This window comes from Mauremys reevesii, linkage group 7, assembly GCF_016161935.1.
Source record: "Mauremys reevesii isolate NIE-2019 linkage group 7, ASM1616193v1, whole genome shotgun sequence".
Classification (NCBI taxonomy): Eukaryota; Metazoa; Chordata; order Testudines; family Geoemydidae; genus Mauremys; species Mauremys reevesii.
In genome coordinates this window covers 14,453,723-14,480,884 of record NC_052629.1, presented here as the reverse complement: position 1 = coordinate 14,480,884, position 27,162 = coordinate 14,453,723, and the positions used below count along the sequence as shown (strand labels likewise).

The window sequence follows — 27,162 nt, the reverse complement described above, 5'->3', positions numbered from 1 at the left end:
TCCAGTATTAAGCATTGGCTGGCAATGGATCACACAGAATCTCTTTTCAAGATAGCAGTGCTCTCCAGTGACAGTGGCAAGTGAAACAACAATTTTAAGTGTGTAATTTTTATATCTTATTGTGCACTTCTCCACCTCTCTTGTGCAGGCCCCTCTCCTAGCAGTGAGATAAGACAGAGGCGTCCTGCTGGGAAAACTGAGAGGGAGGGGAGGAAGCAACAAGACCTTAGTTTAATTCCTAGTAAATGGAAACTGAGGTGTCAGTCTGCTTTTCCCCTCCTTTCCTTTCTTTTTTTGGGGAAAAGATTCAATCATTATATATAAAAAGACGGAAGGTACTGAGACAGTGCTTCATTCAGCCTTTTCTCCCTTTTTAGCTGCTTGGAGCTGGTTGTATCCCTCCCCCCAGCAGTTACAGTAAGAAGCTCCCAATCCCATCCAGCTCCCTGCCAATCACTACAGCTTTCTTTCTCCATCCCCTTTCTGCCTTCACTACCCTCCTCAGCAGCAGCCAACCCTGCCGCAACAGGTGTCTGATCCTCTCCCCACTTCGCAGCTACTCACACTCCCTTCGCCTCACATGTTGAGATAGGCCAGGGGTTCTCAAACGGGGTGGGGAGGCAAGGGTATTACATGGGGGCCGTGAACTGTCAGCCTCCACCCCAGACCCCGCTTTGCCTCCAGCATTTATAATGATGTTAAATATATTAAAAAGGGTTTTTAATGTATGGGGGGGGGTCGCACTCAGAGGCTTGCTGTGTGAAAGGGGTCACCAGTACAAAAGTCTGAGAACCCCTGAGATAGGCAGTCACTTGCTCAGTGCAGCTCCTCTTCCTCATGTTTTCCATAGGATGCCATGCCACCAAAGTGGCTTCTGCAGCTTCTCCTGAGGCCTGGCCTCCAGCTGTGGTGGAGACATCCTCTGTGGCACCTCCTTCTGCTGAAGAGCAGGTCCTGTCTGCGGGCCTTATCCAAAACCCATTGGAGTCAATGGAAAGATTCCAGTTGACTTTGACTGACTTTGGATCAAGTCCTTTGTTGCTGTGGGCCCCTCTCCTCGTTGTCTGGAAGTGGGGCCCCTAGTGGGCAAACTGAAAATAGAAACATAAATATAACGATTTTTGTCTTTTAAAAATCAAAAACTGTTGAACCTGTCATGAACTTCTGAAATGTTGAAAGTATAATCTGGAAATATAGTTACACTGTAAGGACACTGATCTTGTGGATCCCTTCCATCTCTAGTTATTGTGGTCCTGTATAGCTACATGTGAGAGAGAATGTACTTATACTGGGCATCAGAGAGAAAAGGTGGGTGGGTAATATTTTTATTGGACCGACTTCTGTTGATGAGAGAAATAAGCTTTTGATCTCACACAGAGCGCTTCTTCAGGTCCGGGAATAAGAAGAGCTCCGTGTAAGCTTGAAAGCTTGTCTCTCTCATCAATAGAAGTTGGTCCAATAAAAAATTTTACCCACCCACCTTGTGTCTCTAATATGCTGGGACCAAGACAGCTACAAATACTGCCTGCTTGCATTGAGCATGTAAGGTATGTTAGGTGGAAAAATCTCATGACATTCTATTTTTCTGTAATGGTGTCATTCTTCCCCATAAAGTCATGTGTTTTCCATGATTTGGATGATCACTTACAATATATGTCACGTGAGCTATACTCATTATTTCTTGGAATTGTATCTATTATACGGAGTTGTGAAAGCTGTAGAGGCAAGTTACCAATTAAGTGTTCATTTTATTCTTCTCCTTTGAAAAAGCCTTTCCATCATAAGAATGACACTAAGAACACTGACATCTCTTTTGCTCTAAAACTGTCGCAACCCCTATTTCTACACACACCCCACAAAGACACCCCCCCATACATCAATCCTAAACACAGTTTTGATCCCAAAAAGGGAGAGGTGCCAGAGACTTTATATAGTGCACTATGGATTTCAAAACTGTGGTTGAGTTTACATGGAAGGCACTCAGATACTGTGGTGATGGCCAGCAGTATAAACCTCCAAGATAAAGATATTCTATATATATTTGTATAGAAATGTAGGACACTGCAAAAAAGCAGTTGGCATCTCTGATAAATATAATGTATATCTCCCATGCCATTAATGTTACTTCTATTATTGTAAAATGTAGGATAGAATTTACTAACATCTGGACCAGTCAATGTGACACTTCTAAAATAACTGCAGACTAGCTGTGCTTGTTTCAGTAACAGTACACTAGTAACAAAACTGATTGAACTCCAGAGTGTTTTTTGTCAGCTGTGATTTGAAACATCTTGGACAACAACTTTTAAATACAGATGCTCCACAGATCTTGGGGGACTGAGGGCAAAAAGATGATTGCTTTATAGGTTCATATATGTTATCTCTCCTTACCCTCTTCCCTATGGCTTTACATGAATATTGTATAGATTATTAATTATATGACCATGTTCACAGCTTTACTTGAATTCTTATTTTCTCTTCCCCTGTACAGTGTGACAAAATTAAACAAGAACGTGATGAGGCAGTCAAAAAACTTGAAGAGTTTCAAAAAAGTAAGTAGGCATTTGAATGGGAATATTAACACTTAGAGCAGTGGTCCCCAACCTTTTTGTGGCCAGTAGCACATTCCTGTTTTCAGAAGAGTGTGGCGGGCACCAACAACTTTTCAAGGCTTATTTTGTATTTGTACATTAAATAATACGAAAAACATTGTATTTAATATTACATAATATATGAATCCAGAGAGAAGAGAGAGGCCGCGAGGACAGAGAACACCGGCGCCTGCAGCCCTGGAGATCTCTGTCCCCGGCAGGCGCAGGGCCGCGGCTTCTCTCCCCTGCTGGGCACTAGGTGGGCCGTGTGCCTGCCGGGAACAGAGAGCACCGCGCCCGCAGCCTGAGTTCTCTGTCATCGTCAGGCGTGGGGCCGTGGCTTCTCTCCCCTGCTGGGCACTAGGCGGGCGCACATAAATGCCCCGGCGGGCGCCATGGCATTGGGGACCACTGACTTAGAGTAAGAGCTCAAAAGATAGTAGCCAAATTCTGCTCTGGCTCCTCAGCCGAGTTATTCTGGAATTATACACATGTAAACTGAATAGCTATTATACCCATGTAAATTGAGTAGCTGGAGTTTTTTGGTGGGAAGGGAGTCAAGTTGCTAAAAGAAAAGAAATTATCAATGTCCCTTGGTAATTTTTATAGCGAGTCATATTTTATTCTGTGAAAAATATCAAGATCAGTTTTACACTTTTATGGTAATGGTTCTGTTGACACTGTGTGGTGTCTGGAAGTAACAAAGCACAGCTAATGGGAGTGTAAGTATCCTAGTGGAATAGCTCCTCATAAGGGACCATTACAATGGGATTTTGGTCTGTTATGTCTGGTTTGTGTCAATGCATGATGATCATTAGAAATACAGGACATGGAAAGCACACACAAAAATATACAGCGCGAGACTAAGTTAATTTAAATTTTGTTTGGTAATTGTTCACAAATACAGTTATAGAAAATGAAATAAAAAATGGTAACTTTTACTATCCTCGAATGATTTGTATAATTGCTCCATAAGGCAAGGATATTCATAAATAAGAAGTCTAATTCCTGTGGGGAAAAAACACAGCCTGTTTGGGTTTTTGTTATGATACTGTGAATACCAGAATGTGACAAAAAATGTCAAGTAGTTAAGGCTTAAAATTCAAAGTAATATTTGATGTAAAATTTTATAGGTTTCCTTTATCTTCCTTTCACGTTTTTAAAGAACATACCTTGTAAACATAGTGATAAAATGCCAGGAATATTAGGATTTTAAGGCAATAATAGAGCCCATTATTTAAATGACAATATAAAAGGCAATTATATTGATGAAGAGCTACACCGGCTTTGTGTCTGTGAATAAACTTGGCCTGTACTCAGCTTCTATTTGTTCTCCTGGCATAAACACATATTGTGTGTGATTCCAGTTTAATGGGGCCCCGTTTGTATGCCAAGCAGCTGCATTTTAGGCCCTATTGCGTGATTTCATAGCTCTCTGAAAATTGGTTCTATTCAGCACAAGAGATAGAAGGTGGTGGTGGGGGGGAAAGCTTCAACACACAATCATTTCTTTTCAATTGGAGCCAGCAAGGTTGATGACAACATGACCATTGTGTTATAATGATAAGACCACTAAGGATCTGTACCTCTCATCAAGGCTTTCACACAACAGCAGATACAATTTAATTCACTGCTCTGTCAGCAGTGCTGATACCATTATGCCGTCTGTCTCCACAGTTATAATCACTGTCCTCCGAGAAATGCAGTTGAAATGATCTTGAGCAGTCAAAGAAACTCTCAATTAAGGCTGCCACTTCCAATGTGTCAGATTGTGTCTTATGCACTTGGTACAATTTTCACTTCCAATCCTGTTTATTTACAATGTCTACCAGTAATTACGCTTAACGTGTCATTTAGTGAGGGTGCCCCTGCCAAGGAAATTGTTGGGTGCTGCCGTACCATTGAGTGGGAGTTTCTCGCAGTCAATGCCATCAGCAGCTTTTAGTCCCTGATGGGATGCAGTAGTAATGTTGATAATGCAAGTATCGTGCTCATCAAGTCATAATTAGATGCCACTCAAATGTGCCACTTGTAATAACAGTGTTGATTCATGTTTTCTCGGTGACTGCAACTACTAATTAGTTAAGTGGTTTTTGGCTGGCCTGCATTTGCTGCAGATTATTATTACCCCTGAAAAAACGTCAAGGTTAGAGATGTTTCTGGCCACTTAGTGCTGCTTTATGAATTTTAATATTAACATAATAAGAACTTTGGGCAGATTTAGGAAGTAATATATTTTTGTATTTAATTTGGAAAGAATTTTTTTACTGAGTTTAATCATAATTGCAGGTTAATTAAGCTTAAGTGAACCAAGAGTAATCTTTAGTTGTTCTGTGTGACCTGGTCCTGGTTTACTAACTTTAACTAGTTCTGCATGCAGGATTTGAGATAAGGTTCTTTCCCTCTTGGTGGATATATACAGTATAATATATCCATCCATCCTCAATTTCTGAGTTTATGATGCAACAACAACAAAAGGAAAAGCACCAACAGTCAATTTCTTAAGTTTTCCTCTTTAAAATATATTCCTCCACATCCTCCAGTGAAGGGCAGCAGCTTTGCTCTATACCAATAGTGTAGTCTTTGTGTTAAGCAAGCATAACTGGCCACAGAAAGATCACCCCAGCGCAGGAGATTCCGCAATGATCAAGGAACTCCCATGTTCCTCTTCTCTCTACTGCCAGTTTTAGGGGACGTGGTCTGAGGATAGATAGAGGTTGTTGGCCAGGATTCCTCAATATTTTGCAAATATCCAGCTGTTCTTTTGGTCTTTTCAGGCTGTTTATGGGCAGCAGAAATTAGAGCAGACAGACAAAAGGCTACTTTAAGGCTTTATCTTCATTGGAAACTGAATGACAAACTTTTGTCGTTCAGGGGTGTGGGAAAAAAACACTCTCCCGAATGACAGAAGTTTTGCAGTCGAAAAGCACGGGTGTGAACAGCGCTTTGTCTGCAGGAATGCTCTTCTGCTTGCTGCTCCTTGGGAGTGGAAGCTTTTTGTCAGAAGGAGAGCTCTCTCCTGCCGACAGACAGCGACTACACTGCGCGCCTTTTAGCGGCACAGCTGTAGTAGCACAGCTGCGTTGATAAAAGGTTAGTAGTGTGGACAAAGCCTTATTTATGCTGGAGGACTAACGCTGCACATAGTGGTCCCAGAATCAGGGAACGTCAAGGTGAGTGTTTTAGGTCACTTTGGCCCAACTTGCATGGCCTGCCTTTCACCTGTAGCCAGAGACTTGCCGCATAATCTCCAAGTTATTTTTAATTCAAAACATAAATTTTTCTTGTATTATTGACTAAATAGCATTAGCAAAAGTACGTTTGTAAAATAATGGTAAAACTTCTCAACTGACAGCACTTTGCTATCTTCCTAAACTATTTAATCTGTGTTGTGCCCATCTGTGTGGTGTCTGGGCACTAGGAGTATCTAGTAGTGCCCTTTTTTTTTAATATCTTTGTCTAATGAACTACATAGTCTGAAAATATTTTTCCAGTCACAATTCTCAAGCTTGTTTTGGGGGAATAAATATATCTATTTCTTTAGTGTATGAAGCTGTTAAGTTTTAACTCTATATCTTCCTGGTGATAAATAATACAAATGAATTTTTCAGTTTTTCTGTCTTCAAGCTAAATTCTGCTGTCCTTACTGATGTTGTGTAGTATCATAGTCTGTGAATAGTCCTATTTCCATATTAAAGTCTTGATTCTGCAGTTGACTCCATGGAAGGAAAGCAGTCTGCCACCACAGAGTCAGCTGCAGAATCAGGGCCCCAGGACACTGAGGATGTCAGAATCTAGCCCTCAAAGTAAAGATGGTGCAGTGGTTAAGATGCTAACCTGAGGACTTGAGAGACCCAGATTCAATTCCCTACTCTGCCACAGACTTCGGCGGTGGCTGGCTCCTGACTGAGCTTGGGCGCGCTCCTTTCTAAATGGTGTCCCGCCCTTAACTTCGCCACTGAAAGTCAATGTGAGTTAGGCACCTAACTGCCATCTGTGCTTTGAAAATCCCCTTGTCCCTAGGGCCTCAGTTCCCTCTGCCGGGCAGGAGGGGAGCCACACCGACTCACTGCATGGGGGTTTGAGGATAAATACATTTAAATGTTGTGAGGTGCTCAGATACCAAATCACCTATTTCACAATCACTCTGACATGATCTCAAAAGTTCTAATGTGGATATTTCCATTGTGTGTTACTATCTGATCATCACCATGTCTTATTTAGGCCCCAGTCCCACAAAAGGATCCATGTGAGTGTTGGGGTCTGCCTTTGTGTATTGTAGCAGAACTGGGAGCACAGGTTGTAAAGTCTTTAGTTTATGTTAGTACAGGGCCAGGCACAGAGAGAACTCAAGCCATAAATAATAATTAAAATACAAAAGCTTTTGTCATTGCATTGTTCCAATTGCACAGTTTAAATTCCAAATAAAGTCAGGAAATGCCCAAGTTAAAGTTTCGACGGCAGTATTAACTAAGCTGTGTGGCATGCCCATTCTGTGGCTTTTATAATGCAGTGTTCAGCCAACAACAGAATCGTACATTATGCCTGGAATGGTCTCAGTGAAGTCAATGAGCCCACTTGTGGAGTAAGGTACTACTCCATGTGAGTGCCCTGTGTTCTGAAGGAGCTCTCACTTTGGAGCAGAGACTCTCTCTCTCCCTTCCACTCCCCCACCCCTTCTTTTCTTTGTTTAGCTCCTAGCATGATGGGGTTCTGATCCAACTAGAGCTCCTGTGTGCTACTACAGTACAATTAATACATGATGATTATTGTCAAAATTGTCCCTTCTGGCCTTAAAAACCTATCAATTTATGACTTGCTTTTAGCTATCTGAAACTTCTGTAATTATAATTTTGCTAGCATGGTTAATAATATTTTGATTGTTGCTTACAAAGTATATCTCTCATTCTGTTTTCATAACCTTTCCTCTCTACATGCATTCGTATGGGCTGTGCTTTTCTGAGTTTGCAAAATCATTTTAAAAAGTTATTGATGTGGAAGACGGTGCACTCATAATCATGGGATGAGTGTGTCAGTTACAGTAAAAAATTAGTCAGCTTTTTCAGCTTTGTAATAAACACATTTCCCCATTTTCTAGTTTCTCACATGGTGATCGAGGAAGTAAATTGTATGCAAAACCACCTTGAAATCGAAAAGACCTGCCGTGAAAGTGCTGAAGCTTTGGCTTCTAAGGTGAGAACAATTAATACAATTGTTCAGTTATATCTGTATTCTGATTTCATGATCTTATTCTGAATGAAGGGTGTTGGGTGGGTGTGAGTGTAAGCACAGCAGATGCTTTTTTGCCTTCTTTGAGATATGAAATAGCTTTAAGATAGTAAAAACTATAATTCATATGTGAAACACTGTAAAATGTATTTGTTGTTTTGATGGAAGGTGCCCTCCTTTTAGAGGTGTCTATTTAGTTATGCTTTTGGAACATTAAGCAAGATACCAGTAATTCATGGAGCATTACTTTTTATAGTCCATTTTATGTGTGTTTGGGCTAAATGGTAAAGTTTAAAACTATTCCACATGTGACATAACGGAATAATGGGCATCTCAGTATCTGAATCAAATGAAAAAGTCGGCCAAAGCATTACATTTCAGGTGATTGTTCATGAAAGCTAACTGAGGGCAGGCAAAAGGTGACCTCCAGTGCTCTGTTGATTGCATCTAGTCTGATGAATTTACCAAGTGTGTAATTTTCTATATTCCATCTCATCAGAAGTACATTATTATTAAAGAATGTTTTTATCTCTGTGTTATGTATTTTTGGTTGTGCAAAATGCATCTGAGCCACTTCATCAGAAAATGGATTACAGCAATTTTGAACCAAATTTCATTAGCAATGCCAGCTGGTTTTTTTGCCTGCCCAGAGTACTACTTCGGATGTGGCAGAAATCACACCAACAAGAAATCTCTTTAATTTAGATGCATTAGCAATGTACTTTCCAGAGGTGTTTACTTAATTGTTTGCATAATGACAAGATATTAGAATTCATAAGGTAGTCAATCAGCATATAACTAAGAAAAGTAATTTATGTATGTAACTTTCCTCTCCTCTGTTCATTATTTGTAACATACATAGTGACACACATGGGTGGTTAAAAGACTTGCACTATCCAGTAGGGCTGATGTGCTTGTTAGTGTGTGGTAATTAAAACATGCAAGATTCCTCTTGCTTCCTTTATTTCAGTCTTTGGAAGTGAGATGTGTTTGAAGAGGCTCTGTACTCAAGCAAATCTCCCATTTTTATGGAAGGGAGTTTTGCCTAGGTAAAGAATTCAGGATCATTTCCCCAGTACAGGTATCCCTTCTAATCAAAGGAGGACGTATGGTCTCTGGCTGCATTTTTTCAGATTGCATACACCAGGGTGCGTTGTGTGTCCTTGCGGGCAGATCTGGACCCGATCTCTGTGGGGGCAGAGAGGGGTGCTTGGATGTTGGCACATGGGCATGCAAACATTGCACACCCCTTGTGCACCGTGGAGCTTAGCTTTAGGGGGGGCTACATGCATGCAGGCAGAATACAGATGTGGAGCAACCAAGGAGAGGCTGGGAGGGAGACCAAAGAATCTTTTGCTATCTGGATCCTCCAGTTCTTCCTGCCAGCACCAGCTCGCTTCATGGTAGGGATTCATTTAAGCTCCCTCATTGTTCTTTCCTAGCCATGCATCTGCTTAGCATCCAACCCAACTACTGGGGATGGGCATTAGCCTGTGATTATGACCCATATTATATTCGATGATTTAAATTCTGTGTTATGACTGTCTTTTTACATATATTGAACCTATGCTGTTAACTCTCTGGCATCAAAGTAATTAGAAGTTAATTATGACTTCTTTAGGATTAGCACTTTTATTAATGCCAATGTATGGTGAAGGATAGGAGCTGAGGCAGCTATCACAAAGAATAGATCGGATTAAAGTAAGCATGCTAATTAATTGATTTGAGCCTATCTAGGATATTCACTAACCAGGACTACCAGAGAAAAACATTTCCTGTGTGAAGTAAGAAATGGGCCTGACTGAACCATAATGTCCACTTCAGAGTAGTAGGGGGCCAAACTTCATGGTTTGGGCCCCTCTTTAGTGTTAGGTGCTGTGTTTTAAAGTAATATTTTGTCTTGCTTGCTGCATGATTGATAAATCTTCTGGTTAAAATAGAGAAGAAAAAATATATACTTGGCTACATACTGTGTGTATCTTTACTTTTCAGTTGAACAAAGAAAATAAGACCCTGAAAAGAATTAGCATGTTGTATATGGCTAAACTGGGGCCAGATATAATTACAGAAGAAATTAACATCGATGACGATGATTCATCCACAGAAACTGAAGGAAGCTCGGGTTCGTGCAACTCGGTGTATTGCCAACAGCAAATGAAAGGTGAGCTCTGCTGTTGAATAGACTGCAGGATAACTGTTACCGTATCAAACACACATACTGTAGAACAAGTTACAATGCAATGATGGAGCAGTCCTACACTCAGGTGAGAGATTTCAGTATTGTTGACTCAATAAAATAAACATTTGCATTAGTCTAGTAACAGTGATACGTCAGTCACTTGCTACTTTTTACATACACAGAAAGACTGAGGGCAGGGTCACCTATGGCATTATTTCAGCTGCTGTTTGTGTAAAATTTCCTCAGTAGGCATGTAAGGCAACGTTCCTTGCCAGCTTTCATTTGGTATCTCTATATTTCCTTCCATGAAAACCCTGTGTCCATCTAACTTTGCATGAGGCACTATCAAAATAAATGAGTTAAACAGGGACTTTTGCACTGGGACAAACAGCAATGCTTGAGGGTGACAAAGGGTGCTTATCCCAGAGAACTCTACTTTATTAGTAAGTTTCTGAGTTCCCTTTTCTTTTTTTGCAAGCAGTCCCTACTGGAATAAGAGCTTCCCTCCCAGCCTGATTCTGCATAAGCTTGTGTTGATTATGGTGGCATGGCTTCTAACAAAGGGCATGTATGAATTTCCCCAATTCAGCGTTCTGAGACAGGTTAAAATGCTCCCTTTTTAAAAGAACCTCTACTCTTTCTAATCGCAATAACAGTAATCCTACTATTTTCAGAGTGTTTTATGGTTTTAATCGTGTTAATTACTCTCAGTTTAACTTGCGTGACCTCACTTAATTACTATACTGGTGCAGCCTATGCTAGTGAAGAAAGAGTCTGGATATAAAGATCAGACACTGTGCAGACGTGAACTAGATAAACGTCAAAACACCCCCATGTAGTAGAAAAGTATGATTCTCCCCATTTTACCAACAAGAAAGCTGAGGCACAGAGCAGTTAAATGCTTTGTCTAACACTGCACAGCGAATCACTGTCGGAACTGGGATCGAACTCCAGGGTTCCTAGTACTTCCCCTTGGAGAAAGAAGCCAAGGATCCTGTTGGAGGTTGAGAAGAGAGGGAGCAGGGAAAAGTCTGGTTGGGTACTGAGAAGGGTACTAAGGAAGCTGAGGAGGAGAGAATAACTGAAAGGTGAAAGGTTCAGATAAGCATCTGCACAGTGAGGGTTGGGGGAAAGGGAAGGGTGCATTGTATCTCTTGTCACTGTTGAAGACGCCATTATAGAAGGAAACTTGGTCTGTTTTCCAGGAGTTAGAATAGCTGGTTTCTATTCCCTGCTCTTTCACTTGACTCACTGTGAGGTCTTGAGCAAGTTACAACCTCCCTGTGCCTCAGACTTTCCTTCTGCACAGTAGAAGGACAATAAATAATCCTGCCTACCTCACATGGGTGCTGGGAGTCTTTCTTAACATTTGTTAAATGTTTGTGATTCTTGAATGGAAGTGCAAAGTATTTTAGCAGTGGTATAATAGTCACTGTAGTAGGAGGGGTTATATTGTCCCATTGGCTGGAGGGAGATCACGTTTGTTTAAGCAGGGAGATCTTTGCTGATTTGCTCCAAAAACAACACACGGAAAACACCCCCAATTCTTGCCAATGTACTTGCCCAGCCACTTGCATGGAAAGGTCCTCGGATGCCCATCCCAGAGAGAGCAGGGTGGAGGCTGCTATTCAGACAAAAAGAAAACGTTTGAAAAGCTCAATATTTCCAGGGATTTTAAATAATTGTAATCACTGCTCCCAATATGCAATATCCAGTATGTCCAGCAACCATCTCTGCCCAGTCTGCAATTGACTAGGAACAGACGTTGAAGCTAATGGTTTGGTATTCAAAGAGCAGCAGCACTATGAAAAATGGAAGGCAGGTGGGGAATGAGAGGGTTTGGTGAGAACTAATAGAACCAATAAGTCTGTATCTTTGTGTGTCTCTCTCTTTTTTTTTTAAAGTGTTAAGCAACAATTTAAAACACTTATGCTCCCATTAAGAAGTGATTGTAATCAAATGTTTTATTCCATTGTAATTTAATTATCAAAATATGAAGTAAATTAAGGAACAAATTCTGAGAAAATTACTAGAATTAGCTCTTCTATCAGTAAAAAGGTTATATGTTGACTCACTTCAAATAATGTCACAAGGGTTATAAATTGGCAGCTATTCAGGAGTATTTCTTCACAGAAAACCTCCCAAAGTATTAAGTGCCTGTTGTTTGTTTATATCTTATTGTGACAAGAAAGAGATCATGATCCGAAAGGAATTCAAGTGCATTAATTTGTTTTACAGGCAGCCTCTAAAAATATTTTTCTGTTGCCACATAGCCTCATCTTGTGAGGTGCTGAGCATCTCCTGAGGGGACTGAGCGTCTTCAGCATCTGGCAGCATTGCACCCATAATAGCATGTTGCCTTGCAGAAAGAGAGTTTTCAGCAGAATGCAATAAAAGCAAAGACAAAAGAACTGGACAAGGGAGATTACCTTGGTAGAGCAAATCTGAAACTGTAGCCGCATTGCAGATCTGTTGTATGACACCTAAGAGAAGCGTGTGTCTGTGTATGTATTTATGGAACCTAGGCTATGACTGATATTTTGCCTTTGCAGCCCAGTGTGTTTCATGCTTGGCTGTATCCACATAATTGTTGGATTCTCCACCCCACCTCCTCGAGTATAAGATGAAAAATATTTTTTTTTCCCCTCCTGAAAATGTAGAGCTGCGAGATCAAATTATGTCTGTTCAGGAGCAAAAGAAGACCTTGGCCATTGAACTGGAAAACCTGAGGCGCAAACTTGTAGAAGTAATTGAAGAAGTATGTATTGTAGCATGGAAGGCGAGACCATTAGTGTGCATTCAGTACCTTTTGTATGTAGTGTTGGTTGAAAACTGTCAGTTGTGAAGTTAATTGAATACTATCTAATCGGAGGGTTCACCAATCTTTTACTATGGACCACTTCGTAAGAGACAGGTCCTTTCATTGACCACCTTAATGTATCCCCTGACTCCCAAATTATTTGATTTTGTGTGGATGTCCAGGAAGGGCTTTGTGGACCAAGAATTGTTATTCTCTGGTCTAAACTGTGGTGTTGTCTGTGCTGGGTCTTACCCTGATTTTTAGCCATCAGCAGTCACTCATCAATGTAACTAGACAGGCAATGTACCTTTGTTTCATACTGGAGTAAGCTATGTACTGATGCAAATCACAGCTTATAATCATTTGTCCTGTCTGCCCTACACCTGCATTCAATATGCCAATCGAAAGCTCTTGGACAATAAACAGAGACATCCTCTCCTTCCCCTTGTCCTTCTCCGCCCCTCCAAAATTGCATAACTGTAGCTTGCCTGTGTTAAAATTCAGTCAATAGTGGGTAAGCTAATAACTTTTTAACCTGTTACCTTGGAATCTGTCAGGATAAAGACAATGTAGAAGTACAAATATGTAATTGGTGTGTATCATGAAAGTGGGCAATGCAATCTCCAAAAGACCCATTTGGTTCTGCAGTACTTCATAACGTTTGAAAACAATATTATATCGAGGAGGGAAATATCAATAAGTCAGGTGGGGAGCGCCCTTACACCCCTTTGAAAATTACAGTCTGAAGCCGAAAGTAAACCCTCCAGTCAGAAATCAACTATTCAAAATAAATCTTTGCATGTAAAAGAAGATGCAATAATATATTGTGCTGTTAATTAGATTCTCACTAATTTATTATTCATCTGTTTGTGTCTTATTTATACTCTTCTAGGTAAATAAAGTAAAGGAAGAAAAAGCTGTTCTGACAGCAGAAGTTCATGAACAGAGGAAACTATTGGAAAAATGTAACCGAGGTGCGTGTTCTCAATATTATTTTTTCACCATCTCCCTCCCTTGGGGTAGGTCCATAGTTATGCGCGGGTCGACGCGGTGAGTTCGACTTCTCGGAGTTCGAACTATCGCGTCTAATCAAGACGCGATAGTTCGAACTCCCCACGTGCTCCGGTCGACTCCGGAACTCCACCACCGTGAATGGCAGTAGCGGAGTCGACCTTGGAGCCGCGGAGTTCGACCCTGCCACGTCTGGACGGGTAAGTCAGTCGAACTAAGGTAGTTCGACTTCAGCTACGCTATTCGCATAGTGTAGACCAGGCCTTGCTACTTTATCTCCAGATAATCTGCAGAGCTTTTTCTTAAATTGTGTTGTAATTTATCTTCATAGTGACCAAAGTGACATTCGGGCCATGTTGTGCTAGGCACTGTGTAAACACCTAGGAGACAGTCCCTTCTCTAAAAAATCTCATTCTTGAAATAGTCAAGACAGGTGAAAGGTGTGAGCGATGGGGAACCAAGGCACAGAGAGATTTAAGTGACTTTACCCAGGATTTCAGAGGGAGTCTGTGGCAGAGGTGGAAATTTAAACCCAGATCTCCTGAGCCCCAGTTTGTTGTCTTAACCACAAGGACCAACCTTCCTCTTAATTTAGGTACTTAATTTTAAGTATCTACAATTCCTGATGCATCGCGAAGTTTTACATTCAAAACAGCACACACAAGGGCTACACCCATCAATATTCAAAGAGAGCGATCTTCCCCACTCATACAGCATTTCCTGTCTGAAGTCTTCTCCAACTCATTCCCCCACAATCATTCTCCACCAACTCCCATGGGAAAACAGGTAGGTAGGTCCTGCCGCACCCCCCAAAATCTTCAGGCTATTACACAGCAAGGAGCACAGTGAGTTCCAAAGGCCACGGTCTTCTCACAGAATGTTCTTTGACCAGCTCAGTCCTTTTACACCAAAAAGGGACTGTTAATTTGAATCCATCAGCTGGCAGGTGTCACACTGAGAGACAGACGTGGTCTCTCAAGTAGTGGGGATTCCAGACAATTTATGATGTCATAGGAAGATGTACGCAGGATCAGCATAGTCTGTCCCCTTCTACAGTGTTGTGAAATTCAGGAGTCTGCTGTTGGCTTGAATATTTAGCAGGAAATGCTTGTATTTGTGAATCCCACAGGCTGTTATTGAGCACAAGGAAAGAGTTTGCAGAAACGTCAGTGGGCTTTCTGGAAGCTTTCATAGATCATGTAAGAACAATAGGATGATGGAACAAACTGCCTAGGGAAGTCATGGAAGCTCCTTCACTAGAGGTTTTCAAAAAGAGGCTGGATAGCCATTTGTCTTGCTGGTTTAGACACAATAAATCCTGCATCTTGGCAGGGGGGTTAGGCTAGATGACCCTTGCATTCCCCTCTCTAACCCTGTGGTTCTGTGATTCTAGTATTTCCTCACTTTCACATGCAGTTCCATTGCTTGAGCATCAGAGAACGTGAAGGTAGCACTTTGAGGACTCTAGAGGTACGTCTACATGCCAAGCAGAGACACACAGCAGTGAGACTAAGAGCCCAGGCCTACAGACTTGGACTTGTGGAGCTCAGACTACAGTGCTGAAAATAGCTGTGTAGACGTTCCAGTCCGAGCTTGAATGTCTAGACAGATATTTTTAACGCCATATCATGAGCCCCGTATGCCCGAGTCTGGAGACTTGGGCTCTGAGACTCACTGCTGCAGGTTCCTGCTTGCCATGTGGAAGTACCCTAAAAGCATCATCAGCATGATAGACTATGTCAGGGAAGTGTCTGCTGGTATGGTGTGATGGATGAAAGCAGGGGCTCTTCTTAACACCTCCTACAATGTTTTGTTGAAATATCTTCATGTGCTTGAGCAGAGGGGCAATCCATCTGCTTAGATCCAATGGAGTAGGCTAATACCAGCCCAGCATCTAGTATAGCAATATACACTGCTACCCTCCTATAATGCAACCCGATATAACGCGGGTTCGCATATAGGGTGGTAGCAGAGGGTCTCCGGCTGCTGCGGGGAGCCCCGGGCCCTTTAAGTCACCGCCGGAGCCCTGCTGCCACTACCCCGGGGCTGCGGCAGTGGGGCTGGGCTGGCGATTTAAAGGGCCTGGGCTGGCCGGAGCCCGGAGCTCTTTAAATCATTGCTGGAGCCCTGCTGCCACTACCCCGATATAACAGCATTTCACTTATAACACGGTAGGGATTTTTGGCTCCCCACGACCGTGTTATATCGGGGTAGCGGTGAATTTCAGTTATGTGAGTGGTGATGCACATAGTAGAAGTGCCCTATCACCTAGAAGATAGGATACATAGGCAGACAAAATTGCTTGACCATAGACTGATCCCTCTGTACTTTGTGTAAGCCAGCAGAGCGCTGGAGATTACCGATTTGCTAGTTGTCATATACCTATTCCTGTTAGCTCTTGTATTCCATGCAGCTCTGTTGCATAGTTCTGTAGATGTAGAAGGAATCAATTATTCTGGCCAGGATTGGTGAATTATCGTAAATTTTTTCTAATTGTTTTGTTCAAGAATTTTCTTTTTTAAATGTAATTTGAGAATCAGTTGGATTTTAGCAGCCTATAATCCATGTCACAAAGTACCACTGACAGTGCTTTGCTTTAGACATAGTTAAGCTTGTCTCCAAAGAGGCAGGGGATTTGCCGAGGGTGGTGTTTGAAATTGTATGTCATTACTCCGGAAACCAGTCCTTAGTCAGTTAGAGCTGAAGTGCATTGAGAGAGCAATGTGTGCAAGTAGTCATTAAGAGACTTTTTTTAAGGGTTTATTGATATTACTCACAGGTCAGGATTGAGGCGTATGGGCAGAACAATATGAGGAAGTTTGCACAATGCCTGGCCTCACTATGGCTATTTTTATTTTTTTAGTCAGCAATATCAGTCTCACTTGCATGACTATTGTTTTAATACTTTACACTCAAAAGTACTGATATTACCTTCTTGTTGCAATCTCACTGGTCTCTGAAGTAAAGAGACTTCTTGATACAGAGCCACTAATCTCTGGTAGCCAAATGTCAGTTTCCTGGAACTGCAGGCTGCTTTACAAAATATGCAACAATCTTTTATGGATTGAGTATTACGCATATAGGGCTAGATTGTGGAGCATGCTGACACAGGGAATAGGACCCCATTTACATCCTGGTGCTTGTTACAGGGTTACTTGAGTCCAGGTATGACAGAGTAATTACTGTTGTGCGCTTGCTTATTCTTTCCTGTAATATGTGGGTGGGGGAATGGGCGGAGTCTCACCTTATCCCTTGCTCACTGGTATGCAACAACACTGAAATAACCATCTTTATCTAGAAATACTGCAACATTGTTACCAGAGAAAAAGAGGGAGAGGTAGGAGAGTGGAGAGAAGCAAAACATGGACTGATTTTTTTCTGTGTTTAACAGCCTCATGGAAAATAGGAATGAAATTTTAAGCTAGAGACCTTTCATGGATTTGGTTTTAACTAGCCACAGTGGTGGGTGCCATTATTAAAAGCCTATATGGATGGATAAAGGTGGTGAGGGAATAGCATACTTAGTAGGTCTTAATACATAAATAAGTATTGTTGGAAATTTTATGGGAGGAAAAGTTAATTTAGAGAATTTGATATGGAATATAGTCAACTTTGCACCATGTACTGCCAGCGTTACAGGACATGAAACAAATAATAGAAATAATGTCCTTTGTTATGTTTATATAACAAGAAATATCCCAAAGTACTTTCCAAACATTACAAAGCTTGGGATGTGTATGTACACATGGGGAGTGTGTACACACACTGACGTACATAAATTATAAGTAAATTGTGTGTATCATTTCACCCACCATTGAAAGGTAGCCATCTCTGGGTGGAATTTAACTACATAGCAGTCCATAGCAACACTACACAATAGTTTAGGACCAGAAGGAAATAATGCAGTATCTAATAGTTCAGTGATTACACATATAAAGAGGAAGTTTAGGGGACAAAAGGAGGGCAAAACAAAATCAGAATAGTATAGGTGGTTGGAAATTAATGTAGAAATATGGACATATAGAACTACACATTTTTATATTCTTTGTAAGGAATCAAAATATATTGAGTAATGTTGTCCCATGGCCTGAGAAAACAAACTGTATCTTTGTTAATTTCTTTGCTAGCTCTTTTTTATTCATCTTTGTCTGTTTTTGTGTTTTAAATAGTGTCTGTACTGGCAGTGGAAGAATATGAAGAACTCCAGGAAAACTTTGAGTTGGAGAAGAATTTACGGAAGAAAGCGGAGTCATTTGCACAAGAGGTGGGTAGTTCAACAGAAATCCTGCAGATGAAGGAATTCCATAAAATATGGGTCTTGTAAAATACAAAGAGGTGAGAACAGGTTTTGATGGTTTTATCACTAAAGCAGACTGTTTGGAACCCAGACCTCTTACAGACCATTTCTATGGCCTTGAGCAAGTCACTTAACCTTTGTCTGTCTGTTTCCCCACCTGTAAAATGGGTCTAACAATACCTACTTCACAGGTATTTTTAAGGACTAATTCTACAATGTTCATAAGACACTTTAGGATCATTTCATGGTAAGTGCCTTAGAAGTGGAAACTATAATACATTTATATTAATAAATGAAATTGGTAAAATGTAACATTTCCCTCTATTTCATTTTTTAAGTTTTGCTATTAAATTTGTGATGGCTCAGACAGTCATAACATGAGAATTTATATTCCCATAATATGGGCTTAATGTTGCAAGGACGACTTTCTTTTTTCACTCTGGTTCAGAGTGGAATATTTTATTTGCAAAATATATGAACCCAACCAAAGAAATACGACACAGCATGATATTCAGATATATGCAAATATGTCTGCAGTTTGAAATATGTCTTCAGAAGAAACCCAGTGTTGGTGAAGATTTCAAACAATCATCTGTGCAGGAGAGAGGCATAAGCAGTGTTGTCAGAGTTGTACCGGTGTGGTGCTCTGCTTTCTCCTTGTTGATATCACTCGGCTGCGTGCGTGAGTTCCCTCTGTGTGCTGCCCCAGCTCTGCGCAGATAGCTGACACAGCAGACCCGACGAGAACCCCCAATAACCACAGAGTCCAGTAAGATGCAAAGCCACGTCGGCTAGGTTTATTGCGACCTCGGACACAATTGCAGTTCCCTGTAGGTTTCTTAGCCTAACTCAGGGCATACTACGAGAAAGTGCCTCTTGGCAATGGACCCGGCTCAGTGGCGGGACTTTCCACTCCCTCTTCGGCCGGACAAAGGCACTGCCTCAGGGATGCATTCTTATACACAGATACAAACAAGTTACACATCACACCTGACGTATTGAGGGGCCACCCCTCTACGTAGCAAGGTTCAACCTTTCTACGTATTTAGATGCTGCCTTCTACCTTGTACATGTTGGTTCGATCAAAACAACTCTATCTATCATTTTACCCTTTTGCCCCTGTCATTGGGATGGGTCGGCCTGTCCTTTTATTATCTATGAAATGTTTCAGTATAGTATATTCTAGTGCTGTGTTTATGCTAGGTGAATATATGTTTATGCAGCATCAGCCCTTTTCGTGCCAGCTTCTGTGAGCAGGGCCTACCTCTGGCTCACGGCTTAACTTTGCTTTATGTTAGCAAAGTCTTGACCATTACTTTAGTTCAGGCCTCAGGCCTACTGGGCCTTTATCAGGGCCTGCACTTACTACAAGCAGATTTCAGTGTTGTGAAAATACAAAGAAGAAAATGAGCTTTGAGAGAACATTATGGAATGTCTGTGATAATTGTCCCAATAGCTCCTTGGTCAGTGGGTTTCAACCTGTGGTCGGCCGACCCCCGGTGGTCTGCAGACTGTCTAATATTTCCAAGGGGATCCACACCTCCATTTGAAATTTTTTAGGGGTCTGCAAATGAAAAAAGGTTAAACTACTGTTCTAGGTGGCAATATTGTTCACCATGGGAATTCTGATAAACTCTAGCGCAATCTTGCCAATCTTAAGCACTGAAAAGTCATGAGATTGACTTAAAACTCATGCAGTTTAAAAAAATAATGCTCCTCTTCTTTGCTTCCTGGTTTTTGAGCTTTAGGGTACACATGGGTTATGTTATCAAGCATTTTCTCCATAACTATGTAGGCTAGAAAACTTTTTTTTTTTAATAGAAGCTGAGTTTCTCAAATAATCATGTGACTCTGTAACCCAGGGTTTTAAGGAGAACACCAAATATTGCAAGACTCACAGTAAAATAAGAGTTGGCAAAACTGCAGTGTTGTGAATGGTAGAAGTATGTTAGGTCTGATTTGAAATGTCCATTCAATTTTGAACACCTGGGTGCAGGCAGGCGAATAGAATGTGCTTTCCTGGGCACAAAGTTTCTTTTGGGCAACTGGCTGGCTTTTTATTTTTTTTAACCAAGTCTTTCAAGAAATCTCTGCTTGATAACTCCTGCGCATCTAACTACACCCACTATGCTAGTGATCATATTGTGTGGTAAGGGCATTTTTTGACTGGGAAATTACGGAAGCAAATTGATATATTTACTGGATGCAGTGTTTGCCAACTACGCCTTTGTCTTTATATTCATAATGCTTCATAGATGAAGAGAGTCATAGAAAAAGTTGTTTCTAAAACAAACAAAAAAAACCCAAAAAAACCCTCCGAAACCCCCAAAGCTTTGTTGATCTGAGAGCCCTAGGTAGGCTATGAATGAACTTAAAGAACTGGGGACTATTTAGGGGGAAAAGACACTGTGAGTGTAGCCCACAACCACACAGTGCTATGCTTTGTTATCCTCCTGCTGGTGACTGGGCCATATACAGAGGTTGATGAGCCTGCTACAGCCTTGGCTAGCAGAGCTGGGTTTCTTAGCTCAGTCAGTGGAGGCACATGCTTTTAGAATGAGAGGTACCAGGTTCAGTCTCCCCTCCCAACAGCCCATAAGCCAGGAGAGGGTCTCGGCTGACAGCATGACGCTTATAAGGCTTTCCAGCTCCAAAACTAGCATGCACTGCTGCTACACGCACAGCAAATAACTGTTTCTAGTTCCTGTTCAGCTTTGTATTTGAATGATTGGCCCAGCTATTCATTAGTACAAATATTCAAGGAGAAAGATAAGAGTTTCAAAGTCAAGGGTGTATAGGGCCAGACATTAAAGGGTAGTTAGGTACCTTAAGACACAGATGGGTGTCTAGTGGGATTTTCAAAAGCATCTAGACATTTAACTCCCAAGGATTTCAAAGCTGTAACAATTTACTTCAGTTTAGGATCTGTCCCATTGACTTCAATGGGACTGCTCCTCTGTATAAGGAGTACTCATGTATTTAAGGCTTTGCAGGATTGGACCGTCTGCATAGAAATGAATGACCTATGGTTCCTTTGAAAACTATCAAAAAAAGACCAGTGGAGGCAACAGAAATAGAGTAAGAATAGGGCGAAGGAGGCCAGCATTTGCCAGAGAAGATTCCAGTGTTTATTTGTCTGGAGGTGGTTGGTCTGGTTTTGGGTTTTTTCCCCATATATTTATAATTAAAATAGTCAAATATAGGCATCTGCCATCTTCTGACACACATCACAATCAGCTCAACAAGCACACTGCCCCTTTTGCATTCCTATGCATCATATCTGCACTGAAAATAGAAAAGTGAGAACAGGATGACAGTGAACCACTCTAAAAAGAAAAGCCTTCATTAGACAGCTGGCAGGTTAGCAAGTGTCGTTGGCTATATATTTTTTTTCAGAGAACTACAGCCTGTTGCCAAGCACAATCCTAATGAATATGTTAACAAGAACAACATGCTGAACTGGATCTGCAACACATGATTCTCCAGGAAAGATGTCTTATGCTGTTACTCTATTTTAAAAAAATAAATTAAATAAAATTCTGCTCCCAATAATCCCAGAAACTGTGGAACAATGTTTTAACTACTTAAACTAGTAAAAAAAAAAAAAAAAAAGGTATGTCTGAGAGTAACAGTAAGGACTTGTCTACATGGAGATTTTGTGCGCAGCAAGTTGGGGTGTGACTCTACAGCGCACTACCTTGCCACGTGCTAACTGGCTATGTAGACCCTGCTACTGTTCAGTAAAAGTTCCATGTTGTACTTTGGCTTTGCTGCTCTTTTGAAATGGAAAGCACCCTGGCTTGCCGTGCACTAAGGCCCAGATTTTTAAAAGTATTTAGTAGGGCTGTCAAGCGATTAAAAACATTAATCATGATTAATCACACTGTTCATAATAGAATACCACTTATTTAAATATTTTTGGATTTTTTCTACATTTTCAAATATATTTTCAATTATAACACAGAATACAAAGTGTACAGTGCTCACTTTATTTTTTATTATAAATATTTGCACTGTAAAAAACAAAAGAAATTGTATTTTTCAGTTCACCTAATACAAGTAGTGCAACCTCTTTATCATGAAAGTTGAACTTACAAATGCAGAATTATGTACAAAAAATAACTGCATTCAAAAATAAAACAATGTAAAACTTTAGAGCCTAAAAGTCCACTCAGTCCTATTTCTTGTTCAGCCAATCACTCACTGTTGTTCTCATGGCACTGTTGTAGCCAGCGTCACAAGATATTTACATGCCAGATGTGCTAAAGATTCATATGTCCCTTCATGCGTCAGCCACCATTCCAGAGCGCATGCATCTATGCAGATGACTGGTTCTGTTCTATAACAATCCAAAGCAGTGTGGACTGATGCATGTTCATTTTCATCATCTGAGTCGGATGCCACCAGCAGAACCTTGGGTCAAGTGCTGCATTTATCTTTAGAAATCTCATATTGGTACCTTCTTTGCGTTTTGTTAAATCTGCAGTGAAAATGTTCTTAAAATGAACATGTGCTGAGTCATCATCCAAGACTACTATAACTTTAAATATATGTCAGAATGCAGGTAAAATAGAGCCGGAGCCATACAATTCTCCCCCCAGGAGTTCAGTCACAAATTTAATTAATGGATTATTTTTTTTAACAAGCGTCATCGGCATGAAAGCATGTCTTCTGGAATGGTGGTCGATGAATGAAGGGGCATACAGATGTTTAGCATATCTGGAATGTAAGTACCTTGCAATGCCGGATACAAAAGTCCCATGCAAACACACCTGTTCTCACTTTCAGATGACATTGTGAACAAGAAGCGGGTAGCATTAGCTCCTGTAAATGTAAACCAACTTCTTTGTCTTAGTGATTGACTGAGTGGACTTGTAGTTTTGCATTGTTTTGTTTTTGAGTGCAGTTATGGAATAAAAAAAACAACCCTACATTTGTAAATTGCACTTTCACAATAAAGAGAATGCACTACAGTACTTGTATGAGGTGAGTTGAAAAATACTGTTTCGATTGGTATTCTATTGTTTAACAATGTGATTAAAACTGTGATTAATCACGATTAATTTTTTTTAGTTAACCGCATGAGTTAATTGCATTTAATTGACAACCCTAGTATTTAGGCATTACTGCGCTCACTGTTGCAATGGCTACCTGGCTTGAAAGTCTAAATCTCATTTTCAAAAGGATTTAGGTAGCTAGGAGCCCGAATCCCATTGACAGTCCGGACCTATGTGTCTGTGTGGACAAGCCCATAGTCTTGAACCTCTGTGCAGAGGTATGTTTCAGTCAGGTACAGTTCAGTTGCTAAACCCTTAATTATTTGATTAATGAGTTTGTAACCAAAGCAGATTTAGATTTACGTGATACACAAGAGAGTGCCTGTACGTGAACCAATACCAACTAGAGTAAATCTAGCAGCCCCCCACAAATGACCAGGAATGACCAGTCAAAAGGGAGATAAAAATCATCCACTGAACAGAACAAAAATCATTCTTTCTTATATGGCCCTCAGCACACACCCTTCCCACCACAAACGCCTAGGGAAAGAGATGGTCTTTGAAGCATGCCCTTAGGGTCTATTTGGACCAAGAAGGGGAGAGTTTTCCAAAGTCCTGAGGCTCTTGAACAACATCTTGCTAGCAGACCCTCTTCTTTTAATATCAAGGGACCTGGAGCTTGAATGCTTCCACTAGTCACAACTGTGGAAGTATGGCAAGGGAAGAGGGACAGTCTCAGGTAGGAGCCTCTCTGGCCATTTTTGGCCGGTTGAAGTCAATGGGAATCTTTCCATTGGGTTATTTTATTTTTTTTTTTAAGAGTTTTGAATCAGGGCCTAATAGTATCGTATAGATCAAAAACCATACGTGAAACTCCACTTCAGTGTATTCAAAACAAAAGCAGTTATAGATGTGGAAACTGAAACCAATATATAGGATTCCTATGGATCACCTTTCATACCCTACATTTTGCCAAGTCTTTTGCACTTTTTACCACTGCTTTAGCTTTCCCTTCTGAAGTGCAGCATAGTTATTTACTTCTGAATCCGGGATGATGCAGAGATTGTTGTCTCTGTCAGAGATAAGCCATTTGTATCTACAGGACTAGGATATTTGTCAAAATGTACAGGGACACTGTCTGGTATTATGGACCCAGAATTTTAAACTGAATGAATAAAAGCAAAACAAAAGTACCTACAGAACTGAAATATTTTCATATATGAAAAAATTATCTGTAAGCTATTTTTAGTATAGATTCAAATTTTGCTCTGCAAAGTTGTTACCCAAACATTGCAGTATGGTGCCAGTCCACCAGAACATAAAAGTGAAATTGACTGTAGAAACTGCCATAAAAGTGTAAGTGATTACTTTTTTGACTTTACTGAATTCTGACAATGAAGAAAGACTAAACAAAGAAAACAAGTGGCAAAAAGTAACGTATATGTAGAAATTATTTTCACTATTAAAAGGAGGGCTATCATCTTAAAATCACTCCTTTATTAATTTTTAATCTGTTGTTACAAATAACACCTCAGATTATTTTATTTTTTCAGTTTAATTTACATTATGCATTTGACAGCATAACCAACTGGTCAGTGTGTGTTGTATCTCCTCCTTTGTGACCAATCCATAGAGAGGATATGGGTCCGTCACATCTCTTATGTGGAGAGCCTGACTCTTTAGCTCAAGTGCTATACTTAAGCTTTTCAGCACTAGAGGTCCCTGGTTCAATCCCTGGTGTGCAAGCTAAAATATTAGCAATTAGTATGAACTCCATTTTACTGTTTCCCCTGTATATTCAGTTTCCCCTATTGTTAGTTTGGGTCTTTCATGAGCAGCAGGGGAGAGAGAAACATGTTAAAATTTTGGAAAATATGATGGTAAAATCAGCATTTTTAGAGGGACTCAGGGACAGGAGTATTTGAAACTACTTTTAATAATTTTGACATCGATTTCTAGTTGGTATCCCTTTAATACTCTGAGGTGGTGTTAAATGCACAGACCACAACCCTGCAGTCACATCCATGCAAGCAGATCCTTGCACTCCTGTGAAGCTCAGTGGATCTTCATGTGGACACAAGAATCCATTCACACAGCTGACTGCAGGATTGAGGTCATAGAAGAAATGTGTTTAACAAAATATGATTTTTAACACCTTGGTTGGATATGATTTTGTAATGATTGCATTATGTTATCTCTGGCATTTCAGGAAGAGGCCGAGTGGGGGTGGGGCCTTGGGGCAGAGTGCGGGCAGGGCCTTGGGGGAAAGAGGCCGAGTGGGGGTGGGGTGAAGCAGCACGCGGGGTGAAGTGACCGGTGGGGCCTCGGGGCACAGCAGGGGGCAGGGCCACAGTTCAGTGCTGGGGCCCACAAAAGATTAATCCGGTCCTGTGGGTGTTGAGGACCCCTGTTTTTTTTGGTGGGTGCTTGAGCCCCAGACCACCCACGGAGTCAGTGCCTGTGTCAGGAATATCTTTTGGGATGTCTTGAAGTGCTCTAATGTCTCATTTTGTCAGTCAGGCGGGTTTTTTCTTTATAACCGTAGAATATGTGATAAACATTTTGCTAAATGGAGTAGAACTTGCTTTGAGTATATCAGGAACATACAGGCCAGTGGAGTGAGTGTTCATTGTGATGAACAGTATTTGGAGTGAGCGTAGACACTGTCCAAGCCATTCTTTCGCTCAAAGTTAATGTTAACCACACTTGTGCAGAGCTTCATGATAAATTCATTCAGAACACTGTTACTGGAAATAAGCCACCACTCTGAGTAATATGCATGTGTCACTGTTGAGTAATGAGCTGGCAATAGTAATGCCAGCACATACGCTTTATCATAGTGCACTTCTGTCTTTTGTATGACTATTTTGTGAGCCAAGAAATATTGTCCTGGCTTTTTATTTTGAAAATAGGGGCCTTTTACCTAGGGGGTTGGTCTGTCTGTCGGTCGGTCTGTTGGTCTGTCTAGATTGAACACCTGCAGCTCCTCTTAATTTTGGTGGGAGCTATTCATGTCCAGTAGGTGGAGGACAGGGCCCACCCATTCAAATCAAACCCTTCCCTGCATTGTTATGCATCTCCCAGGTGACACTCTTAGGGTACCATTACTACTGAGATAGTGGGAGTCAGGAAACTGTGCAGACAGCTGGAATAGGGTCCATTTATGTGTGGTGCACCTTGTGCCCCTTGTCTTTGCGATAAGTGATGAGGATCTGCCACTGAAATGCAGGCAGTTGGGAGGGAAGTATGTGTGCTAGGTGCAGGTGAGAGAGAGCGAGCGAGCGCGCACACACATAGGAATGAGAACACTTGAAAATCAAAGCTTTTGATTAAAAAAAAAATCCAGTGCTGCTTTAATTATAGTCGTTCTGCTAGCACCACCATAATATGTATTTAATTAATCAAAAATGATGTAACTTCAAACATTAGAATTCATTCTCTTTAGAGGTTCTAAAGAAACTGAGTAAATATTGTCAGCTGTGGTGAGGAAGGGGGGAGAAAAGAAGAGGGTTTAAAGTGAGTCATCCTTTGTGAAAGCTAAAGGAATCTGAATAAAAGAACTAAATAAATGGTGTGTGTGGGGGGGGGCGGTGGATGAGGGAATAGAAAATCTGTATCCACCTGAATAAGCCAGGGCTGTTAACCTAGGGATCTTGGCAAGCATAATCAAAATGCTAGTGTCATGTTTTAAGTGAATTTTAAGATTCATCAGTTTTTTGTGAAATGCTATACAAGAAAACAAAGGCACATAGAGGGGATCTTGAAGGCCACAGCAATAATGTATAGGCTAGACCTGAAAAGCAATATTCCACAAAGGAAAGCAAACTGTGTTAGGTACCATAAACACAAATGAAAAGGAAGATATGACAGTGCTGGAAAGCAGCGGGGAGAGAGAGAAGACGAGCTAAGGATCTTGATGCTGCAATCGCATATGCTTAATAAAATATTTAATATAAAAGATTTATTAAGCATGTATCTTGCCTTGCAATGATACTTGTAAAGTAATTGTAGACACTTTGTTAGAATCTCTCATTGGCTCCTATACAATACCTGCACCT

General features: G+C 40.9%; 1 protein-coding gene across 3 annotated transcripts in view; it reads left to right on the top strand.

Annotated features, from left to right (window-relative positions):
• SHTN1 (shootin 1) overlaps positions 1–27,162 on the top strand; it is a 101,770-nt gene that overhangs the window by 27,105 nt on the left and 47,503 nt on the right. For all 3 annotated transcript variants that reach the window (XM_039546303.1, XM_039546302.1, XM_039546304.1), the window contains exons 3-8: positions 2,492–2,552; positions 7,690–7,784; positions 9,813–9,981; positions 12,660–12,757; positions 13,692–13,773; positions 17,980–18,074. In XM_039546303.1, coding sequence (XP_039402237.1) covers positions 2,492–2,552; positions 7,690–7,784; positions 9,813–9,981; positions 12,660–12,757; positions 13,692–13,773; positions 17,980–18,074 — 600 coding nt within the window. The remainder of the gene's footprint in view (positions 1–2,491; positions 2,553–7,689; positions 7,785–9,812; positions 9,982–12,659; positions 12,758–13,691; positions 13,774–17,979; positions 18,075–27,162) is intronic.